Raw genomic sequence first — 22990 nt, forward strand, 5'->3', positions numbered from 1 at the left:
TGATAACCACTTTATAAAAAAAAATACATCATAGATTTTTAAATGTTTATTAAGCATGAACACAAAGTATTGTTATGTTTGAACCAGTTTGATAATAATAATTTGTCCTAAGGTTTACATTGCTGTACTGCTTCAGAAATTAGAATAGACTTACTGAATCACCAAATATCTCAATAGCTTGCTGGCTAACCCACTAATGAATTAGATATTTGTCTGTTCTAAAACATTGGATTGTCTCTAGCTCAAATTATGTCATGTTCTGTCCCGTGTAGCCTCTCCTCACATTAGTTTAATGTTTGTGTCTACTGAAGTGTTCATATTTCTCATGTTTATATCTGACCTATGTATCTGTGTTTTGTGTTTATGTTGCTGTGTTGTTGTTGTTGTTGTTGTTGACTGTTTTTGGAGAAAGCTAGCTGTGCACAGGAACACTGAGTGGTTTCTCAGACAGCTGCATCATGTTGCTTTTACTACACAGCTATTTATGCGAGTGAGAGGAAGATGGAGGGAAAGGATAGAGTGCAGAAGTCTGTTTTTGATTTCTAGGCCACCTTTTGATCTTTTTTTTTTGTTGCTTGTTGTCACATTTTATCCCAGAAGACTTAGTCAGGTCAAAGTGAAGAGGAATGGATCCAAGGAGGAGAGGAGAGGATGAGACAGAAGAGGGGAAGAGAGGAAAACAGAGACAACACAGACCACAATAAATAGATTTTCTAATGGCTAATCTAATGAAGTTTGTTCTCAGTCTTTTTCAGTGCAGTCAACAGAGCAGTGATTAGAAAAGTGATTCAAAGCCTTTGAACAACAAACAGATCCAGCAGTGTTGGATACCAGTTTTCTCATGTCTCAGTGGAATAATTCTTCACACAACAAAAGAGTCACAAACCACTGAAATATAAACAATATTTGACAATACTGCCCTTCGCCTTCCTTTCTACACCACCTCCTCTCCCTCTAATCTGCTCTCATCACACTGCTGCTCTTCCTCCATCCTCTCTCTGGGACGCTCCTCCTGCCTTAACTGTGAATCTGCTCGCTGTCCTCCCTCTGTGTTTCCTCCTTGCTTCTTCACCCTGTATTTCCTGCCTTCATTTTCTGATTATTCTTTGTTAATGACCCCTTCCTTTATATTTTCTACTCCTTTATTTATCTCCTACACTGGCCTTTTGCTCCCTTGTCTATGCCAGTCTCTGTGTGAGTTCTATGCCAACCACTGTGCCAGGATAGAAGCCCTGCGACGCCAGCTTCAGGAGGAACAGAGGGGGAGACAGGTAGAGCACACTGCCACTACTGGACTGGGGTGGTACTGCAGCTGGGAAATACCCTAATGTAAAATTACATCAGTTAACCACACAACCTGGCAGACCTGGAGCATAGAGCAGATATTTTACACTAGCGCCTGCACTGTCTTACACAGCAGATTATGCAAGAAGAGGTTACAAGTAACACAGAGTGCACTCTGAACACACTACTAACTCTCAAGTATGTTATAGTTATTTAACATAGGTTCTGCTGTTTCTAACACATGTAAACCAGTCTTAAAAAGTGCCTGGTTTGATGCCCCTTAAAGTTTTATGTACTGCAGCCATATGAAGCTTGACGCTTTCGTTGAGCTTAGGATTGGGTGTTATCACAGTAATTTTGTATCCTGGGTATTTAAAATAACCACAGAATTGCTTCAATTTCCGTCTTAAAAAAGCAGTATAATTTGCGCATATTTATGATAAATACATTATATTGCCAAAAGTATTCACTCACCTGCCTTGACTCGCATATGAAGTTAAGTGACATTCCATTCTTAATCCATAGGGTTTAATATGACGTCGTTTCACCCTTTGCAGCTATAACAGCTTCAACTCTTCTGGGAAGGCTTTCTACAAGGTTTAGGAGTGTGTTTATGGGAATTTTTGACCATTCTTCCAGAAGCGCATTTGTGAAGTCACACACTGATGTTGGATGAGAAGGCCTGGCTCTCAGTCTCCGCTCTAATTCATCCCAAAGTTGTTCTATCGGGGTTGAGGTCAAGACTCTGTGCAGGCCAGTCAAGTTTATTCACACCAGATTCTCTCATCCATGTCTTTATGGACCTTGCTTTGTACACTGGTGCACAGTCATGTTGGAACAGGAAGGGGCCATCCCCAAACTGTTGCCACAGAGTTGGGAGCATGGAATTGTCCAAAATCTCTTGGTATGCTGAAGCATTCAGAGTTCCTTTCACTGGAACTAAGGGGCCAAGCCCAGCTCCTGAAAAATAGGCCCACACCATTATCCCCCCTCCACGAGACTTTACCCTTGGCACAGTGCAGTCAGACAAGTACTGTTCTCCTGGCAACCGCTAAACCCAGACTCGTCCATCAGATTGCCAGATGAAGAAGCGCAATTCTTCACTGCACAGAACACTCCACTGCTCTAGAGTCCAGTGGCGGGGTGTTCTTCACACCACTGCATCTGACGCTTTGCATTGCACTTGATGATGTATGGCTTGGATGCAGCTGCTTGGCCATGGAAACCCATTCCATAAAGCTCTCTATGCACTGTTCTTGAGCTAATCTGAAGGCCACATGAAGTTTGGAGGTCTGTAGCAATGACTCTGCAGAAAGTTGGCAACCTCTCTGCGCACTATGCACCTTAGCATCCACTGACCCCGCTCCGTCATTTTACGTGGCCTATCACTTCGTGGCTGAGTTGCTGTCGTTCCCAGTCGCTTCCACTTTGTTATAATACCACTGACAGCTGACTGTGGAATATTTAGGTGCGAGGAACAGTCTGCATGCCTAGGTGCATGATTTTATACACCTGTGGCCATGGAAGTGATTGGAACACCTGATTTCAATTATTTGGATGGGTGAGTGAATACTTTGGCAATATATAGTGTATCTTCATTGTGTGTGTCCCTTTCCAGCAGTAGCAATGCTGTCTGTGGTTGAAGATGCTGTAAAAGTGATTAAAGAACTCATGTGTATAATGTAGGGCTAACTTGGCAAACAACCAGCCTATTTTAAAGAGGAGTACACTCCCATCTCATGTGATGACTCTGCGCTGTGATCACTCCAGAACTCAAAATGTAACTGGCACTGCCAGTCGTAATGAGATCTAAGACAATATACAGTTTTTAAAACATTTAATTCTTCTTTCTCAAAGTAAATCAGTGATGATGAATGAGATGAAATGCTTTAAACACAACTCAGAGCAGGACAAAGCTTGCCATCGTGGCATGCACGCTGAGCTGTCTTAAAAGTCTTTAAAAAATCTCTGATCATCTCAGTTTCCTCGCCATTTTAGACGAGTAGTATAACATTATTACAAATGTTCTCAACACAGCCCAGAGACAAAAAGTGAAAATGTGCACCACTGCACACGGAGGAAGAGGAAAAAAAGACAAAACCTCATTTGATCCTGTTTCCTGATGTTATTCTGTTTACCAGTGAAGTTTGTGAACTTACCATTACCATTCAGCATCACAGCATCCCTGTAATAAATGCTAAGTGATCCAGTGGTGTTTTTAGAGTTGGTAAAGATGCATTTTACCAAAGAATAGAATGAAATGCTTGTAGAGGCTCACATGCTACTCACCTGAAGTCTGCTATGCACGTTGGCAAGTGCTTGTCCTGAACTTCCTCTCATATGGAACTATCTTAAATTAAGTGACTAGAATAACCTATACAGCAGGAAAATTAGGTAAGGATTTAATTTTGTATTATTTTTTAAAAATAGGATACCACCCAATCCTTGTCAAGCTGCAAGTTTAATGACTTAAAAATAACTCACATACTCACGCTCTGATTCTGCTGTGTTTTTTTAGTCTCACAAGCAACACCTCTGACAAAAGAAGCATGCAGTTTTTACAAATCTGAGCAAATAACATATTTTTGGATGCAAAACATTTGCCCTTTAGCAGCTTTGTTTTAAGCTTGTAAAAAAACCTAGATATGAAGAAAATAGAAGTGGGAGAGGGGAGAACTATGTACACTCTCTCATTTAAATATTGAACATAGTTTATTACATTCTGGCCAGCTTTAAGAAGATGAAAGCCAGGAACTTAATGTTGAAGCCTTTCTACTGACCTAAAACCAAAGCCAGACTATTACAGATCTTCTCATTCATTAAGGGCCATTTTTAGTTTTACTAGCATAAGCCTTCATTTAAACTTTTAAACAGATCCTGTACAAAACAACCCTGTCTCTGAGCTCAGAGACAGGATTGTTGCAAGCCACAGATCTGGGGAAGGCTACCAAAAAAGTTTCAGAGGGACAGATATCACTGCAGCCCTCCACTGATCTGGGCTTTATGGCAGAGTGGCTAGACAGTAGTCTACTCAGTACAAAACACATGAAAGCCTGCCTGGCTTTCACATGGATTGGTTTGCAATCCCCAATCAGGCTTTTGCAAAGGGTCTAAATACTTCATGTGTTATTTCATTCTTTCTTTCTTTATTCATTTTTTGATAAATTTGCAAAAAAAAAGATAAATTCTGTTTTCACTTTGTCATAATGAGGTACTGTGTATTGATTAATGGGAATGAAAATAATTGTTTTCAGGCTTTAATTTAAGAAAAATGATAAAAGTGAATGGGGTCTGAATGCTTCCTGAAAGCTCTGTATCAGTCATTTTGTCAATTTTTTAGTGTTAAATCAGTATTTGTATCAGTCTAGATAACCCTATTGATCAGGCTTCTTTAAATCTCTATTAGATTCCTTATTTCTTCTACTATCTCTTCTTTTTCACTGCAGAGAGTGTAGGCCAATTAAGAAGCTTATTAGGCTCATTGCTACTGATTTCACTAAACAAGCTGACAACTGTCCTGCTGCGTCACCCTGTTTTTGCAGCTTTAGTTACGGTGACATTAGTCATCACAGTGAGTCAAAATAGCCTCACCTTGAATGACTCGTGTTATTATTGTGCCCTCTTTTTGTAGTCTAATTTTTGTTTAAGCAATATCACTGAACTTATGTCAGGCAAATCCAATTTTTACATAAGATAGAGTTTCAGTGTAAACTTGAAATATAAAACCATTTTGAAGTTGAAGTCTCATAGTTTCAAGTGTATTTTTTTAAGTTAGTTGACATAGGGCTTGGAAATATCAGAATGTATATTACAGGGCCACAACCAAGAGGATATTAAGGGTCCAGTGTTTCCATCACTTCATTTTGGAGAGCTTGGAGTAGCAACGTTTGTAAATAAAACATTAACTGTCTGTTAGCTTGTATGTGTGAGCAGAATGGTTGATCATCAGTGTGTATGTACATATTGTATGTATATGTGTGTTTCAGTGCCAGGAGCAGGGACAGCTACAGGAGTGTGTTTCAGCCGTCAGGGTGTGTCTGGCTCGGCTAGACTACGTTATACAGGTCTACACACCAACCCAGCCTCCCCTCCCCTTCCTACTGCCCCATCCTCTAGTTCTCCTTTCTTTTACCTTTTTCTAATCTTTCTTTTTCTCTGACTCAAAATCTTCCCTCTCTTTCTCTCTTTTCCCCTTTTTCCCTCCTCTTGTCCCTCAGCTGTGCTGGTGTTAGCTCACTACTTAGCCAGCTGGGTAACTATGCTCCCATAGTTAATGCTGTATGTAGCTGTTATGCTATGCTAGCAGTTTTGCTAGTCTAGCAGGTGTTGCGATGCTAGGCTACTGAACTAAATTACTGTACTGTAGTGTTACGCTATTTCTGTATGCTACAAGAAGATGTTTCAGCCAGACAAATAGACGCTAGTAGATTTTTGTCAGTCTGTCTGAGAGTGGAAGCTTTACTTTATTTGGGGGGCTGGTGGGTGTGTTTGTGTGAAGGAGTGTAAGCCTGGCCTGCTGTGTTGTCTCATGTCCTCTACTTCCTGTTTCAGGTAATTTGGAGTTCTCTCTCTGCAGAGTTGTAGTTCTTTTCTCCTCCGTCATCTCTTCGCTCTGATTGGTTTGCTTGTTTCTGAAGGTTTCTTCGACTTGGTTGTTTGGCTGAAACACGACAGCTGCCTTGTGTTGTTATAGTAACAGAGTGTGTTCTAATGGCACAGCTGGTTGTCATGACTACACAGAACTGCTACCACTGCATCCCTACCCCGGCCTTTCCACACCTGCTTTTTTTGTTCTTAACTAACCCTTCCCAACAACATACTGTGCCATGTGCAAGCTCCGCCCCAGCATCGTAGCTGAAGTCCTGTATCTTAAGGTTGGGTTTCTCCATGACCTTCCTTGGACTTTTGTTTCCGCACATTTCTCTGGCTGAGACCTCACAGTCAAAAAAGACAGAACAAAGACTGTATAAAACATGGATGTAGTCTCAGTGACATAATCCACTGGTTTCTTGAGAGGCATTTTGAAGCTAAACAGTGGTGGTTACCATATTTAAAATGGTATTTCCAGTTTGCTTTTGGAATTGGCCTCAAGTGGGTTGTAAGGGCCTGTGTCCACAACCAGGGCTTTAAGAGCTGACAGCACTCACAACCTCAATTTCATAGCACTCTCAGTGACATTAATGGTTGCTGGGTTATGAAAGTATGTTTGTTGGTCTGTGACATGCCATGCATATTTTTTTTGCATTATTTCCTTAAAAAAAACCATCAGTTCATTGCATAAATTTGTTTTATGAAACCTTCTTTGTTTGAATACATTTTTGTATTTTAATGATTTAAATTAATTTCATATTCTGGCATCTCAAACCCTAGAAATGTCTGGGGGCACAACCATCCCAGTAAATGAGCAGAATACTGACACTATTAAAAATGGCATTTTAATCATGAGAAATTCATTTAGAATGCTTAGGCATGATTTTATGGTTGAACTCTTTGAAATAAAGAAATGTGATTTAAATGTACCATTTTAAAGTAAGTAAGATCGTTGACAAACTTTTCTTCTTGAATTTGCGAGTTCTTAAATATCAGGGTGGAGCAACTATAATCGTAGGACTTTTATTTTAAAATTAAGTGATTAAAAGAGATTTTAGCACAATTTACACTGATGACACTGATGTCCAGGTGAAATGATTTACAGATCCTTTTTTAAGTTAAGATAAAAAAAATGTATTTTAAGTCACAGGTGGTCGGGTTCACTGTCACCTCAAATTTATTTTACCATAAAACTTGTGTTTTTATTTTAAAAAATATGTGTACAAATATCTAAGAAGAGCAAAAGAAACAATATGTGTCCAAGTATTTGCCTGTTCATTTAAAATTAGTTGCACATGTCAGGTAGGAAATCGCAAACAGTTTTACTATGTGAAAGAAACAATATAATTTTAACCTCTAATAATAGTTGCTTTATTTCTGTAAGGTTAATGAGGTATCACGTATTTTGGAAAGTCTGATTAAATACAGTTTTGCTTTGGTGAGCTGGTAAAGTTTCCATCTCAGGTGGTATCATCAAGGTAAAACTGCCATTTTTTTTTTACGATAAAATTCTTCATTTTGTTTTAAAAATATATGTTTGGACTTTAGAATTAGAACAAAAGTAACAATGTAGTGTTTGCCTGTGTAATTTGAAATAGTCGCAGATGTTGGGTGGCGCAACCCTAATGAACGGAGCCCTATATGTCACTGACTCATGTAAATGTCGTGTTTGTATAGTTTTATGTGTGTTCATATCTGCTTTTTTCAAGAAAATATCTCCAAGAAAACATAAAAACAATGTAAAGGAATCCTGTCCTGCCATAAGCTACAGACCTGGAAATGTTTCCTTTTGAAAAGACGAGTCGAATTAGTGTCTCTCTTAGCTCTCTTAGATCATCAGAAGTCCAATCCCTTCTTGGTTTTGATTGGCCTGTGCGGGAGAAGTGACATTGAAGAGCACCACACTGTTCCAATAGCTGAACTGTTTTCAACTAAGAGCTCTGTGAGCAAGGCAACAAAAACAGCTGACACTTAGGGCGTTTTTAGTGCCAAAGCTGGACTACATTAACTATGTACTAAAAACTCCAGCTGTACACACAGGCCCCCAAAGAATTTTAACCTTTACATTGGTCCATGTTTTCAAGGTTGCTGTCTAATAGGGGATCACATTAGAACCATGTTTATCTCCAGATGCTAAGAGGAGTTAAAATATCTGAATTCAACATGTCAAGAAGATGAGAAAATGAATATCCATGAAAATGTTTGAGAATGGTTTCCATAATGGTGCAAAAACAGTTTTTAACCCAATATAGTGAATTTGAAAATGCATTAAAAAGGATATGATTAATCACAATTAACTTCAGAAATTCTTTGAATTATCTGGATTAAAAAATTAAAATGATTTGGCAGCCCTACTTAAAATGTTCTATCTCCATTATCACTCATAGTGCAGGTGAAACTGTCTGTGATTCTGAATGGACAGTGACTGCTCTCTTTATCCTTCCCCACGTAGCAGCGTTTATTCCCATAGTAATCAGCAGGTTTGTCTCATCACCTCTGTGACAGAGCGTAAGGGGCGGAGCTTGCCTTCATCACCTGACTAATACACATTGCTGCTACTGCTGCTGTTGATGTTGCTGTTGTTGTTGTTGTTGTTATTGTTGTTGCTGTTTGATGTCGATGGCAACCCGTAGCAACCAGCCCTCTGATCCCACTTCCTCCTCATTGCTTTTCCTTCCTGTATCCGATGATGCTTTGCAGGAGCTGAGGGAGATCCACAGCCGGCAGCAGAGACAGAAGCAGAAGGATCTTGAGGGAGACACGCTTACATTAACGCACACACAGTCTCACACACCAATCGAGAGAAAGTCTGCTGAACTGCAGGAGAGCAGGTATGAACACAGTAATCTGGAGAATCATTGAGGTCTAAAAAATCAGATCAGTTCTGCTAGAATTTGAATATCATTCTTAGTATTTGGAGAAGTTTATGTATTAATCATGACTTACGTCTCCCTTCCTTTATCCCTCAGGTTGTCATCAGAGGAGTGCGTGGCCTGGAGGGATGAAGCAGCAGGCCCTGCCCCGGGAGCTCCAAGCCCCACCTCCATCTCTGCGCCGCATGCATGGCTGAACAGAGTGACACAGGAAGAGGAGGAGAGGAAGAGGAGAGGGCTGGAGGAGGAGGAAGAGGGCCGGAAGGGAGCAGGGGTGCTAGAAGACAAAGAGGACGAGGGGAGAGGAAAGAAGGACATGCAGGAGAAACTGAACAAGCTGTTCAGCCAGCCGACAGACCCCTGGGCTTCAGCAGGTGTGTGGAGGACAAAACAAATGGGTCTGAAGCTTTGATGACATATTCACCATTATATCTATACAGTTTATGATTAGACAAATGAAGCAGCCTGTGGTGGTAACCTGTGGTAAGCACAAGTGAGTCAAGTCGGAGAAGTTGATATAAGACTCTCGACCAGTGGTTCTTAACTGGTCTGGTCTTAGGACCCATCACTACCTCTTGAGTGAGTCATCATGACCCAAATTCTTGAAAATTTTTGACAACTTAAAATATTTAAAGGTACAGAACGTAATATTAAGCCCAGTAGCATCTTACCAAATTTGGTAAGAATGAAACCTAATATTTATAAGTTGGTCTATCTGAGTTACTATTCAATCACTTGAATGCATTGTTTTACTTCTATGGTACTACAGAGGCAACCAAATAACAGATATGCATTTTTTATTCCCCTTAATGCCATAGTTTCCAACAGTGAAATGAGTGTCACAATCTAGAATTGGCTGTTAGATGTTGCTGATGTTCCCAGTTTCACACACTGCACCTTTAACAAAGACTATTACCATATATGGAGCCAAACATGTCATTGTAGAAACCCTAATTAGCATGTCTGTTCCCACAATAAGGTGTATATTTTGGTTGTTGTCATATTTTGAGCTATTAACAAATTTAAATAAGAAAAAAAGTTCTGCTTCCCCAAGAAAAGAAGTTAGATAAGTTTAAATCTTGAGAAAAATGATGGAGCTATACTCATTACCATGGAAAAAACAGAATAACATCATCATATGTATATGTAGGCTCAGACCTCCCTTACATCATGGACTTTATAGCACAGTTTGGTTTTTTTTCCCAGGTACACCTTCATGACCCATTAAAAACAGCTTTGTGACCTACTTTTGGGTCTGGACCCAACAGTTGACAACCACTGCTCTAGACTTGTTCTCAAATGGTTAGGCATCAGATTCCATCACAACATCCTTATGAGGGAAACCCCTCCAAAAAAAAAAAAATTAAAAAAGTTTAAACCACTTAAATTTATTTTACAAAAAAAAAAAAAGAAAAAGTTCCAATTTGGTCCTTAGATTGGCACAATTTAACCAAGCAAAGACGAAAAAAAAAAAACATGGTTAAAAATAATGGAAAATTTGAATGATTTCCTAACGAAAAGCACGCTATAATGGGATAACCAGCTTTGTGATGAAGATTAAAAAAAAGATAAACAAATTCAACTCTTTAAAGGATGGGCAAAGTGTACTCACTACCACAGAACCACTTAGTAAAATAAAAAGTATGGACGTGTGTGCAGTTATGGCGTCCATACATTAACACAAATTACCACATTTGTTTTTCAAATTGTTTTTCCTCAGGCACGCATTTGTGGCCCACTGAAAAAAAGCTATTTGACCCCCTTTTGTGACCCACTACTTGTGAACCACTGCTCTAGACTAAAAACATTTGTATTTTTGGTATATTTTCAGTGGAGAAAGCTCCAGGACCCAGTCTGTTTGACCAGAAGGCCACAGTCAGCAGCTTTGATCAGCAGCCAGTGAAGGTGGTCTACTACAGAGCCGTGTATCCATTTGATGCTCGCAGTCATGATGAGATCAGCATCGCTCCAGGGGATGTCATCATGGTACGCTGTGTATTCATATTCAGCCTCCTTGCCAATAACACAGAGCCATTAGAGGGTAGTTATGGGCTAAAATTATTTTGTATTGCTTGTGTCATAGCCATTTGTGTGTATTTGGGCGTTTGTTTCTCTTGGACTCTACCCTCTACAGTGTGTTTGTTTGTATGAGTGTGCAGTGAGTGTATTAATGGTTTCCTCTCTCCTCTGCTGTGCAAACTGAAGGTGAAGGGGGAATGGGTAAGTTCTTGCCCCTGTTGTGCCTCCACCAATCCCAAGCCAGCACCCATCTGAACTCTTGATGTCATTTCATGCCGTCTCCATGTTCATTCATTTACCAGTGAATGAATGGCTTTGGTCACCATTGTCACATCTGCTCACTTTGTTTTGCTCATGTGGGTTATAAAAAGATGGATGTTAAGTGTGAGCATTATTCTACATAATATGGCACTGTCAGCTATAGCAGCACATATTGGGTTTTTGCAAGTTTATGCCTAGAAACTACAAATGTCCAGAGTTTACCCTCTGATCCCCTTAAGTGGAAACTTTTTAAGACTTTTAAACAGAGTCCCCCCAGATCCTTGAAAAGTCCTTAAAAGTGTTATATTGGGCATTTGAAATTTAAGGCCTTAAAAAGTCTGTGACAGGGTTTAAGTTTTAGAAGGCACATTTACTAAGTTGTGTCTTAATCCACTCTTTGTTTTCTAGTCAGCCTTATATGTATCATTTACAGCATTTACAGAAGTGCTGCCTGTACATATCCTGAATGTGTTAGCCCCGCCCTTCAGTGTGAGCAGTGCTCAAAGAAGATCCTTCAGTGTCAGAGAGATATTAACAAAATAATTCAGTTAAAGAAGAACAAATGTATTCAACCACCGACTCATTGTTATTAAGGCTGTCCCAGAAAACAGCAGTAAAACCAGTGGCAGCAAAATGACAGGCCTACAAAAGCATGAAAGATTCACCGTCCATAAGTTCATAATCCCTCCTACATGTCTGCATCTCTTCCCCTCTCTCTGTACAGTAGTGAGCTGGGTATTTCCTTTTGTAAATTGATTTTTAGCACCATGGATTGCTACATTTTAGAGAAAATAGTGATCTCACTCGAACAAATCAGCATTTTAGCACATTATTTGGGTCGACTGGATAGCTTCATGATTTACATAGCTGATTTTGTTATTAAATTAATGGTCACTAATTTTCTTTGTCTTGATGCATCTTCTCCACATCATTTTGCATAATTATTCTCCAGAATTTAGGGAATTCAGTTATGGATGCTTAAAATATCCTAGGGGAGGATCCCCAGACCCTTTTCTCAATATGTAGTGCTTGCTGTGGTAAAATAAACTATACAGTTGTAAAACACTGGTCCAGTTCACTTACATTTGGGCTACCAAGTTCAGTGCTTTAAAAATCATGCAGTCCCCCGTTATTTTAACAGGCCTTCCTTGACAAAAAGCATTATTCTGCCTTTTTATAGTCAAACTGTGTAGAATCAGCTTCACATACCTGCAAAAATGTGTTTGAATAAATATCAATGTATGGCATTGGCATACTGATACAATAAAAGACATTAAATGAACCAGAAATCATCAAATATGAGCATTTATTGCCATAAACTTTCTTTGCCCCTAAATGATTTGACATTTCTTAAACAGTACTTTAAATAAAAAAAAATCAGCCCTGTTTATTTATTTTTAAAAGCATGTCAGGGCCCTGTTAAAGACTTTTGTAAAGATGACACATGCTCATATTTACATATACATCAATGTGAGCTTTTCTTGCAGTTGAAAACTCCACATTGATATTTAATAATGAGCATCACCAAGCTTCTTTTCATTGCCTGCAACTGTAGTGCTTTTAAAAGCTGCATTTTTATATTGCTCTTATTAGGTGAGTCAGGGGACATTTTTTGTTTTGAAATATTATGTTTTAGATTCATGTTTGTGGCTGCTCTGCAGAAAATATTTTATGCATCATCAAATAAGCATAAAAAACAAAAGATTTTAACTGTTTAAATCTCACAACCTGGTGACTACTCTCCTCAACAACCAAATCAACTTTAAGGACTACAATATGCTAAATATTAGATTTTTTTTCTTCACTGAAAGTTACAAGGTTGGTCATATTGTGTGGCTATCTACAGAAGCAGAATTACCAAGATGAATAGTTGACAACATCTTTTTGATTTTATTATTTGATTAATCATCCACGTATACTTGTTTAAAATGCTGTTTTTGTCACTCGGTTATCATCTTATTTCTTAATTCCATTTCCTGGATATCAACGTCAGACAGCTGCTGCTGGTGAAACTATTGTTTTTGTTTACACACCTGCTCTGTTCAGCCATAACTCTGCACAATCACACTCATTTCTTTTTAATCAAATCCTTTTTTCTGCATTGTGTTTTTGTTTTCAGGCTTTAACTTGATCTGAATTTGCTGCTCTCACAGGTAGATGAATCTCAAACAGGTGAACCTGGTTGGCTGGGGGGAGAGCTCAGGGGACGAACTGGTTGGTTTCCAGCCAATTACGCTGAACGGATACCCGACAGCGAAGCGCCTATCAGCCTGCGTGCAGCTGCTTCAGCCACACCAACCTCAGCTCAGCAACCGATGAGCACGCCACCTCCAGCCCCTGGACACACCACCTCCTCCACATCATCCGCCAACAGTAACTGGGCTGATTTCAGCACCAAGTGAGTCCCACTGGTGTCTATACCAACAGATCCAGAATTGTTTAGCCTCAGTGATTAATTTTAGGACAGGACAAACTGTCATGTTTATCTTTTGTTGGATTTAATTTTGCAGCTTCATTTTGATGTAACCTTGTTCAATGTTGATCTAAAAACAGAATTTGCAAACACAAATCTTCAGTGCTCTTAACATATAATTGTCATTTCCAGTTGGCCCTCCAACACAGCCAGTCAATCAGACAGCGAGGGTTGGGATGCATGGCCGACATCTTCGACCAGTCAAAATCCCTCGCTCAGTGTTCCCTCAGCGCAGCTACGGCAACGCTCTGCCTTCACACCTGCTACCATGACAACAGGCTCCTCTCCCTCTCCTGTGCTTGGACAGGTTAGAACCCAACCAGATATGTATACCCCCTCTGTACACCTCTGAAACTAAATCCAAACTTTCCCTGATGTTCAATCTTGTTTTCACAAACCAACTCAGCTCCTGTCTGTTAAGGCAAACATCTGATTTAAACTGCACTACTTAAGGTTTTTCTGTTTCACAGGGTGAGAAAGTCGAAGGTCTTCAGGCTCAGGCTTTGTATCCTTGGAGAGCGAAAAAAGATAACCACCTCAACTTTAACAAAAATGAGGTTAACTAGCATTCTTCCTTTTTTCTATTTAGATAAACATTTACATTTTTTGACTGTTAACTTTGTTTATCTGTAAATGTGCATCTTTAATTTACTTAAGAGAACCAACAGCCTTTATTGTATTCTTCTTCCAGATAATAACAGTGTTAGAACAGCAGGATATGTGGTGGTTAGGTGAACTTCAGACCGGACAGAGAGGCTGGTTCCCCAAAAGTTACGTCAAGCTCATCTCTGCCACCATGACGGCTCCCGGGGCTGTCACAGCACGCAGCAAAAACACTAGGTAGGTTATAGAGTTACTTCTAGGGATGGATTTTGTTTGGGGTTTTTTCTGATACTGGTGCTAAATTGATACTTTTTATACAGTGCTGGTGCCTAAGCAGCGCCTGAATCGATAATTTTGAGAGGAAAAAAGTGTGGTGGAAGTTGAGAAACTGAAAGCTGACTGTGAATCATAAACGATTCAAAGTAATATCTTTATAAGATGCCAGTTGAATATGGGATAAGAAAAGGAAACCAGTGTAACTAACTCGTACGTCACACAAATTCCAGAACGATTTTCTTGCCTTTCATTTCGAGTTGGCAGGGTATCGAAATGAAGAATCGATATCTGTGTTGTAATTTGGTCCGGTAGTAGGAGTGTAACGACTAAAAATGTCATGAGGCTAAAATGTCACAAGATTTCTCGTTGAGGTGAAAAATGTCTTTGGATTTACTTTCATCATAGAAGGCCCCAAACAGGCTGCCATGAGTTGTTTATATTTAAATGAAAAAATAGCCTGTTATTGTTCCTGGCACTTTAATATCATTTGTTTGGCAGGTAGTAAAGAAATGGAGCACAGCTGGTCCTCTGTCACCTGTTTGAAACAGGCGTAGACTGAAACTAGACTTTAACTGTGAACAGTTAAGAGGACTCAAATGTGACTAAAACCAAAATTATTTTTGTCTTAAGAATTAAACTAATGCCGGCCACACACAAGACGATGTCCTGGCATGCGTTACAGGTGAAGCAAAAATCATAATACAAGGGAAAGACTCGGGATGAAATCCTGGCTGAAATTAAGTTAAAGTGTGTTTATGGTTGTGAGTGGTTAAAGTACGTATGATCTTGCTGTGACGCTACCCGGTCTGTTTGCTCTCATTTGTTGTTGTGGGTACTCCGTCAGTGGCACTACGACCTAGAATCGTTTGATATTTACGATTTGAGATTTTCGGAGGCTACGATGCGATTTGGAGCAGTAAAACAGTTGTGTTGACACCACACCTATGCAGAATACTTAGACAAACAGTCGTTTGCGACAAGGCTCCTCTCGCCCCCATGATCGTCGGGGGAGGCCCAAATTGGGCTTAAAATCCGGTAGTGTGTGGCCGGCCCAAGATGAAATTTAAAAATTGCTACCAAAAATAACACTGTTCATCAATAACTCAGCAGCAACTAAAGTCAGTATAAATGGCTTAATTTTTCTTTAGTTTAAGTTGTTTTTTTGTTTTTTTTGCTTTGGCTTTTCTAGTGAGTCTGGAGTCTCAGACAGCCCACCCAATGGAAAACGACCCTCCCCTTCCCCAACAAAACCCTCTGAATCAGGAGAAGGTAACAAAAAGCATATAGCTGCACATAATTAGTAAGGATTGAGGGCTTTATTCTCACTGATTATTTCTACCTTGATTTACAGAGTACTTGGCCATGTACACCTACGAGAGCAGCGAACAAGGTGACCTCAGTTTCCAGCAAGGAGATGTTGTTGTGGTGACTAGAAAAGAAGGGGATTGGTGGACGGGCATGGTTGGGGGAAAGACAGGAGTCTTTCCCTCTAATTATGTCAAACCACGGGACTCATCCACAGAGGTGAGATGAGATTAGGAGAGAATCAAATCATTGGTGTGTCTTTTACAATGAGGAAAATATTTGTTTAGGTTGTCTACTCAACACTTTCTCTGTTTTTAGTCTTTGGGACCAGCAGGGAAGACAGGCAGCCTGGGAAAGAAACCAGGTGAGGTTTAGGCTGCTCTTCATTTTCTCTGCTTCTCAATAGATTATAACTTGTTCTATTCCAAGTTATATAAATTCCCATCCTGTTTAATTCAAAATAATGGCTAAATGTATTTAGCCAACCAGTCTAAAGTTAAATAAATACATTCTGTAAATCAACTTCACACTAACAAAGTTAGTTTTCAGAATGTGGCTAACATTAGCAGTGCTAGCACTGCCAGCCTTCAGTCTTCTTTGCAGATTAATGTCCACATTAATGAGGTGAATATCATCACATAATACTGCTGTTGTGTTTGAGTCTTACCTGAGACATCCTCTGGAGAACCTTATCCCCATTTTCCAGATCAAAATAACACTCAACAGCACTGCTCCTACAAGATGCTATCTGTGCTGAAGCAGTCAGCAGTTGTTTATCAGATAAAAGAGCACTGTTGCAGCAAGGCAATTGTCATTAAGAACACTAACAGTGGCGACTAGTGGCGGGCAGCTGCGTTGCAGTTTACACTGAGTGTTTGAACAGGATTCAGGGTTTAAATAAAAAAAAAATTTAATAATGAATTCGTTTAACAGACTCCAAACTCTGGTGCTGAAGTTGAAGGGATCCAGATTTAACTGTTTAACTGGCTAATTGAGCGCAGCCCTGGGGCCTCATTTATAAAACATTGCGTAGGATCCATACTAAAAGTGTACATGCACCCAAAAGCTGAAAATGGCATGCGCCAAAAAATAATCTGATTTATAAAACCGTGCATGGGCACACCTCCAAGCACTTTTCCCTTTATAAATCACAGTCGATGTGGAAGATGGCACAGGTGGATTCATTTCACATCCCGCCCTCTACACACCCACAGTTTACCATGAATGGTCAATGCAAAGTACCTCATGAATGACTGCATTTTACGCTCAATCTAGGCAGATACGACAAGGAAAAGGAATTTCACGGAGACCGAAATAGAGGTGCTTGTGGGTGAGGTCGAGGCCAGAAAAATTGTTTTATTTGGTGGTCACAGAAGTGGCATCACTAATGAAAGAAAAACAAGCGAGTGGCAGCATGTCGTCACCGCTGTAAATAGTGTGAGTGCCACAGAGCGATCTGCAGTCTGTTCCCTACACTGCTGTGCGTCAGGATGAATGAGTCGTGTTGACCCAGGCCACTGTGCCACTAAATTTGTCAAAACCATGTTTGAGGTACAAATAATTGTACATTGATTGTATGCACATTTTTTTCGGTTCACATAGTGAAATTCATTTTCACGCAGCGTGAGTGCAGTCAATTGCGCTGATTACATTTGGAAAACCGGACTTTGCTGCAAATTGCCTTTTAATGTTGGCCTGTTCACCCACAGTGCAAGGAAACCTGATATATCGACTGGTCATGTTTATAATGCCATCCAATACAGCTGGCATTATTGTGTTGAGGGATGGCTGCGATATCCCAGACCTAAGGACAGAATTTAACTGTATTATATCATACCCAAAAGGGGCTTAGACAGAAAATGTCAAATTATATTTTGTTAATCATATCAAACACGTACCTGTCGGCTAATTCCCGCTGGAAGGAGCCGGTTGCCAGAAACCCCAGAGTGGTCAGCACCTGTATATGCACCGGGATGGTGCGGTTCTGGCGGGTGGTTCTGTCTAACACTGGGCCCAGTTCAGCACATAGATCCAAGAGCACTGCTCTAGGGAATCTAAATCGCCTTATTAGCCAGTCATCATCATGGGACAGGAAATCTCTGTGGTCCCTAAAGACTCTCTCCATCCTGATCCTACCATTTGCGTGATCTTCCAGCAGTGCCAGCGCATCCATTGTGCAGCATTACACACGAGTGTAACCGTGTATTTATATGCTTACTCAGCAATTAGACTTTTTGTTACACACCTTGTCACAATTAATACTAATCAATCTGTACTATCACCGCTCTATATCATTTGAAGATAAAAGTATGATATATGAACATTGTGCATACAGTAGTAGGTCTGATGGCTCACTAAAGGAACACATCTATAACACTGCAGACTTGGGTGTTTATGATTACGCGGGTCTGTAAGTCTGATATGTGATGACATTAAATGTATGAGATGAAACTGGCTTCAAGTCACCACCTCACCATCTGCGCCGCAAGTTTCCCCTGTCTCCAAAATGTTCGTGCGCAAGGATCAAAGTTGACATACCGATGCTCACATTGTCCCGCCAAGTTTCTTTTTATAAGTCACAACCTTTGCGTGGAAAGTGGCGTACGCCACTTTCAAGCCCTGTTTTGTGCGTAAGCAAACTTTATAAATGAGGCCCCTGATTATTACAACTTGATACAAAGTCAAACATTTTTTCACCTTAAGAAGTCTGATTTTAAAACCTTTTTCTCAGCAAAACTTAGAAATAAAGTTAAAACTGATCAATACCTAACTGCCACACACGGTATATTCCAGGAGCAGAATAACACCCGAACAACATGTACTTCCTTTTGTCCTTATTTCTCTTAACATCAGAAATCGCTCAGGTGATCGCCCCCTACAGCGCCACAGGAGCAGAGCAACTGACGTTAGCTCCAGGACAGCTCATCCTGATCAGAAAAAAGAACCCAGGAGGCTGGTGGGAGGGTGAGCTCCAGGTAAGCGAAAACAAACTCTACTTGTTGACCTTACTTTAAGTGAAACTTCAGTGGTGGCCATGTAAAAAGGGCACTCAGTAGCACAGGCAAAAACAATAAAGGGCCTTTTTGCCCAGATTAAAATGTTCAACAGTTAAAGTTATATTTGATTTGGACAGATATCTCTGTTGTCAGTAAGCTGTTTAAATCCTGAGGCTTAAAAAATAATGTTATAACATTATGTTGCATGTTTTACTAACATGTTCTGATTGGTTCAGGCCCGGGGGAAAAAGCGTCAGATAGGCTGGTTTCCAGCAAACTATGTGAAGCTGCTCAGTCCCAGCACCAGCAAGACCACACCCACTGAGCCTACCCCTCCTAAACTGGCTCCTGCCACCACAGGTACACTCACACTCACACAAGTGCAAATAAAAGAGTGTAAAATTAGAATAAATACAGGGAGGCACAAGTATGGTTTGCTTGATCTCTGGTCTCATCATTTGTGTACATAAATGATGACAATTTAATTAGTGAATTTTATTATTATTGTTTTAATCTTGATGATTATGGCTCACAGCTCAGGAAAATCAAAAATCCACTTATTAGAATTTCGGAATATTGTGAAATGTCCAATTTGTAAAGGTCCCCTGAGCCTTAATTCGTGCACTCTGGTTTAGTACACACAACCACAATCATGGAGAAGACTTCCGACACATCAGTTGTCCAGAAGCCAATCGTTGTCATCCTCCACAAGGAGGGCAAGCCACAGAAGGTCACTGCTGAAAGGACAGGCTGTTCTTAGAGTGCTCTATCAGAGCATTTATGGAACGTTGACTGGAAGAGAAAAGTGTGATAAGAACAGGTGCACAAGCAACAGCGATGTAACCTGACTCGCCACACATCCCACATCCATCTGGAAAACCTCTCATACACAGCTTTTGGGAAAGGGCAGAGGCTTTGACAATGAACTCAGAGGGTGGTTGGATGAACGTTGTGTCTGTCACATCTTTACGGGCCAATCAGAGCAACAAAACACGTGACGTAGCCGCTACCGAGGAGTACATCCATAGAGAACTGCACAATGCAAATCATGGCAACTGCAGACATGTAGACAATCGTCTTTTGTTTTTTTTGTTTTTTTGTTTTTTTTAAACAACTCAATGCTGTTTTTTGTTCTTCTTTTAACAAAAAAATGTCATCAACTTCTGATAAAACTGGTGCTTTAGCAGCATCCACACTAAGCTCTTCCGCCATCATTGCACCGGCTCTTGTTGCTGCTTGCTTCCGCCACGACTTCGCCACGCCTGAAAGCACTGCCCCCATCACTGATTGGTCCTGTCAGTTTCTAACTGGGCCCAAATGGTTCACATGGGAGCTTTGCTGGATGGATTCACCAGTGGGAAACACAGAAACGGGCGTATCCATCTGCTTTGCAAGGTTAACAGGGATGAGCTCAGCCTTCAGAAGATGTCAAACAAAGCAGATTCAAGAACTTAGAGAAGCTTCTCAAGGAGTTGACTGAGGCTGGAGTCAGTGGATCAACGACCACCACACACAGACGTGTCCAGAAAATGAGCTCCCCTAGAATTACCCCTATTTATGGAGATACTGATTTCCTTTTCTAGCAGGTCTTGGCACCTGGTCACGGTGAAGCCAAAACTACCAGAAACTGGTTTGCTGACCATGATATTACTGTGCTTGACTGGACAGCCAACTGGCCTGACCTGAACCCCCTGGAGGATCTCTGGGAAATGCCAAGAGGAAGATGAAAGAACCAAACTGAATAAAACAGACAAGCTGAAGGCAGCTATCAGAGCAAACTGAGCTTCATAACACCCCAGCAGTGCCATGGACTGATTGGCTCTATGCTACGTCATAGAAATTTGTGCAAATGGAGCTCCAACCAATTACTGAGGGGACAAATGATTATAAATTTCCAGAGGGTAAACATTTCTGTATCATAAATCCTTTTTTTGACTAATACTTATGATATTCTAATATTTCTAAATAGTGGATATTTTATTTTTTTGTGAGCTGCTAGCCATAATCATCAAGATTAAAAACATTTTTTTTTTAAATACTTCACTTTGTCATGATGAATCTGGATTTTTTGGGATGTTTCACCCCTTAAATTAAATCACAGGAAAAAAACGTTTTCATGATATTCTAATTGCTTGAGATGCACCTGTACATTCACCAGTTGTAAAGACATCTAACTAAAGAATCCTTCAAATAGTAGCAACTGCACGAAATACCTAACTTTTGATTCCCAATTCCCTTTTTGAAAGACATATCAGGGTGTAACAAAGTGTCCTTATTTTTATTTATTGTAACATTTTGTAAATTTACTGGATATTGCTGAAAATGTAAGCTCATAACTTTCTACAAATGTTTAAAACTGGTTGGACAAATTATAACAAGGCTTTTCTTGTGAAACATTTGTAACAGAGTGTTGTGGGAAAATTCGATTCCCATTTCAAATGTGGTTGCTGTCTGTTTTTATGTTTCCACAAGATACTTTACAGCTTGGACAACAATGTACACATAGCCCACCTGGCTTAAATAAGATACCAGTGGTGAACATGTAGTGCTTTCACTCTTAACAGTTAAAGAAACAAAACACTAAAACTGCTGTTAATTTTACATTTGCTTGCAAGGAAAGTAGCTGACAGAAACCTTCACTGTGAAATCTTTGCTGACGTCTCATTAAATATCTCTGTGTTTTGGGGATGAAGCTGTGTGTCAGGTCATCGGCATGTACGACTATGTTGCCCAGAACGACGACGAGCTGGCCTTTCAAAAGGGTCAGGTGATCACAGTGCTCAACAAGGACGACTGTGATTGGTGGAAAGGAGAGCTCAACGGGAGAGAGGGTCTGTTTCCTAGCAACTACGTCAAACTCACCACAGATACCGACCCCAGCACGCAGTGTGAGTACTCACAAACACACAGGAAATCTCACGTGAATCACAGAACACACGCGTAATCTCCTCAGATTAACATATTAACATCCTCTCAGTGTGAGTCATGTAACGCACACACTGTTACACAGTGAACACACTCTCTCCCTCACACACAAACACAGACACACACACACCCCAGAGCCAGGTGTGGAGATGCTGTCCCTCTCTCAGTGTTTGACCCTGGATTGGTTTGACCTTGACGTTTCACCTTGACACTCCTTTGGGCCTCTTTGATTACCTCCCAGTCATGCAACACCTCTGGGTGGTGTTTGTGTGTGTCTGTATGGTGTGTATGTTCCTGCATGTGTGTGTATTTTTGAGCACATTAGTGTAAATGTGTTTCCTTCTTTTTCCTGCATGTTTCCCTTCAGCATGATCCACCATAGACTCAGATCTTATAGAGCCAAGCATGAGACACAGGCAGCACACCTGGACACAACTCCCTGATTCTTTGTAACAAGTCAGCTAAAATGGGTTTGTGAACAACAATTATAACAATAAAAATACATTTAATATTCGCATGCAGACAAAGTAGGTAAACTGCAAACCAGCCACATAGTCAAGTTTTTATTTCAAAACAAAGTTTTAAGTCCATATTGACAATGTGAAGCAAATTTTACCAGTGTCTGGACTTGAGAAGGAGATGAATGCAAATGAATTAATTAAATGATTTTGACTTCTAAATTTACGGTTTAATTGTTGCTGATGTGTTACAGTATGCCAGCATGGTCTGAGACTTTCTCTATGAGATAGGATACTTATTCTGTGAAATACAGCATTTGCCATTGTAATACATTAGGAAATGTGCAGGAGTGCATGTACAAAATGACTCAGTAAAGTCTAATGATCCCTGGTTTCACTTTTAAGAAGTTCCAGTTAAGTTGCTTTCTTTTTGTAAGCAACCCAGTGAAGGCTAACAATTAATTTACAGGATTTTCATAGAAACGTTATTTCTTAATGGTTTTTCAGCGTAATTTGTACAGTCTTAAGCTGAGGTCGTTTTACTTCCTCTTCTGATGAAAAAAAACCTGCTTTTATTTTGAGAGAACTTAGAGAACTTCTGGTAGATTGAATGTAATGTTAATGGTGTAAGGAAAAATGAAGAAACAAGTACAAGTAACTTGTCATGGATAGAGAAGTAAATAAAAAATGTTTAAGACAACAGTAAAAATCACAGGTACAAAATATTACTCTTGACTTATCCACTGAGCCATTTAAGAAGATTTTTAAACGGATTGAGACATTCAAAAAAGTAAAAGGATCCTTACTTTCCATCACTTAGAGCAGGAAGACACTACAGTGAGTAGTATGCAGCTGCTGCCCCACTATGGTAGCTTAACAAAGTGCTCCTAACAAGACTAAATAGCATGCAGTCAATGCAAATGAAAA

General features: G+C 40.0%; 1 protein-coding gene across 1 annotated transcript in view; it reads left to right on the top strand.

Moving 5' to 3' along the window:
- itsn1 (intersectin 1 (SH3 domain protein)) overlaps positions 1 to 22990 on the top strand; it is a 70169-nt gene that overhangs the window by 21568 nt on the left and 25611 nt on the right. The window contains exons 18-30 of the mRNA XM_041789658.1: positions 8575 to 8705; positions 8844 to 9121; positions 10579 to 10733; positions 13181 to 13425; positions 13633 to 13807; positions 13971 to 14057; positions 14192 to 14340; positions 15569 to 15648; positions 15731 to 15903; positions 16003 to 16048; positions 18538 to 18659; positions 18917 to 19040; positions 21374 to 21568. Coding sequence (XP_041645592.1) covers positions 8575 to 8705; positions 8844 to 9121; positions 10579 to 10733; positions 13181 to 13425; positions 13633 to 13807; positions 13971 to 14057; positions 14192 to 14340; positions 15569 to 15648; positions 15731 to 15903; positions 16003 to 16048; positions 18538 to 18659; positions 18917 to 19040; positions 21374 to 21568 — 1960 coding nt within the window. The remainder of the gene's footprint in view (positions 1 to 8574; positions 8706 to 8843; positions 9122 to 10578; positions 10734 to 13180; positions 13426 to 13632; positions 13808 to 13970; positions 14058 to 14191; positions 14341 to 15568; positions 15649 to 15730; positions 15904 to 16002; positions 16049 to 18537; positions 18660 to 18916; positions 19041 to 21373; positions 21569 to 22990) is intronic.

The sequence above is a fragment of the Cheilinus undulatus genome, linkage group 6, assembly GCF_018320785.1.
Source record: "Cheilinus undulatus linkage group 6, ASM1832078v1, whole genome shotgun sequence".
NCBI lineage: Eukaryota > Metazoa > Chordata > Actinopteri > Labriformes > Labridae > Cheilinus > Cheilinus undulatus.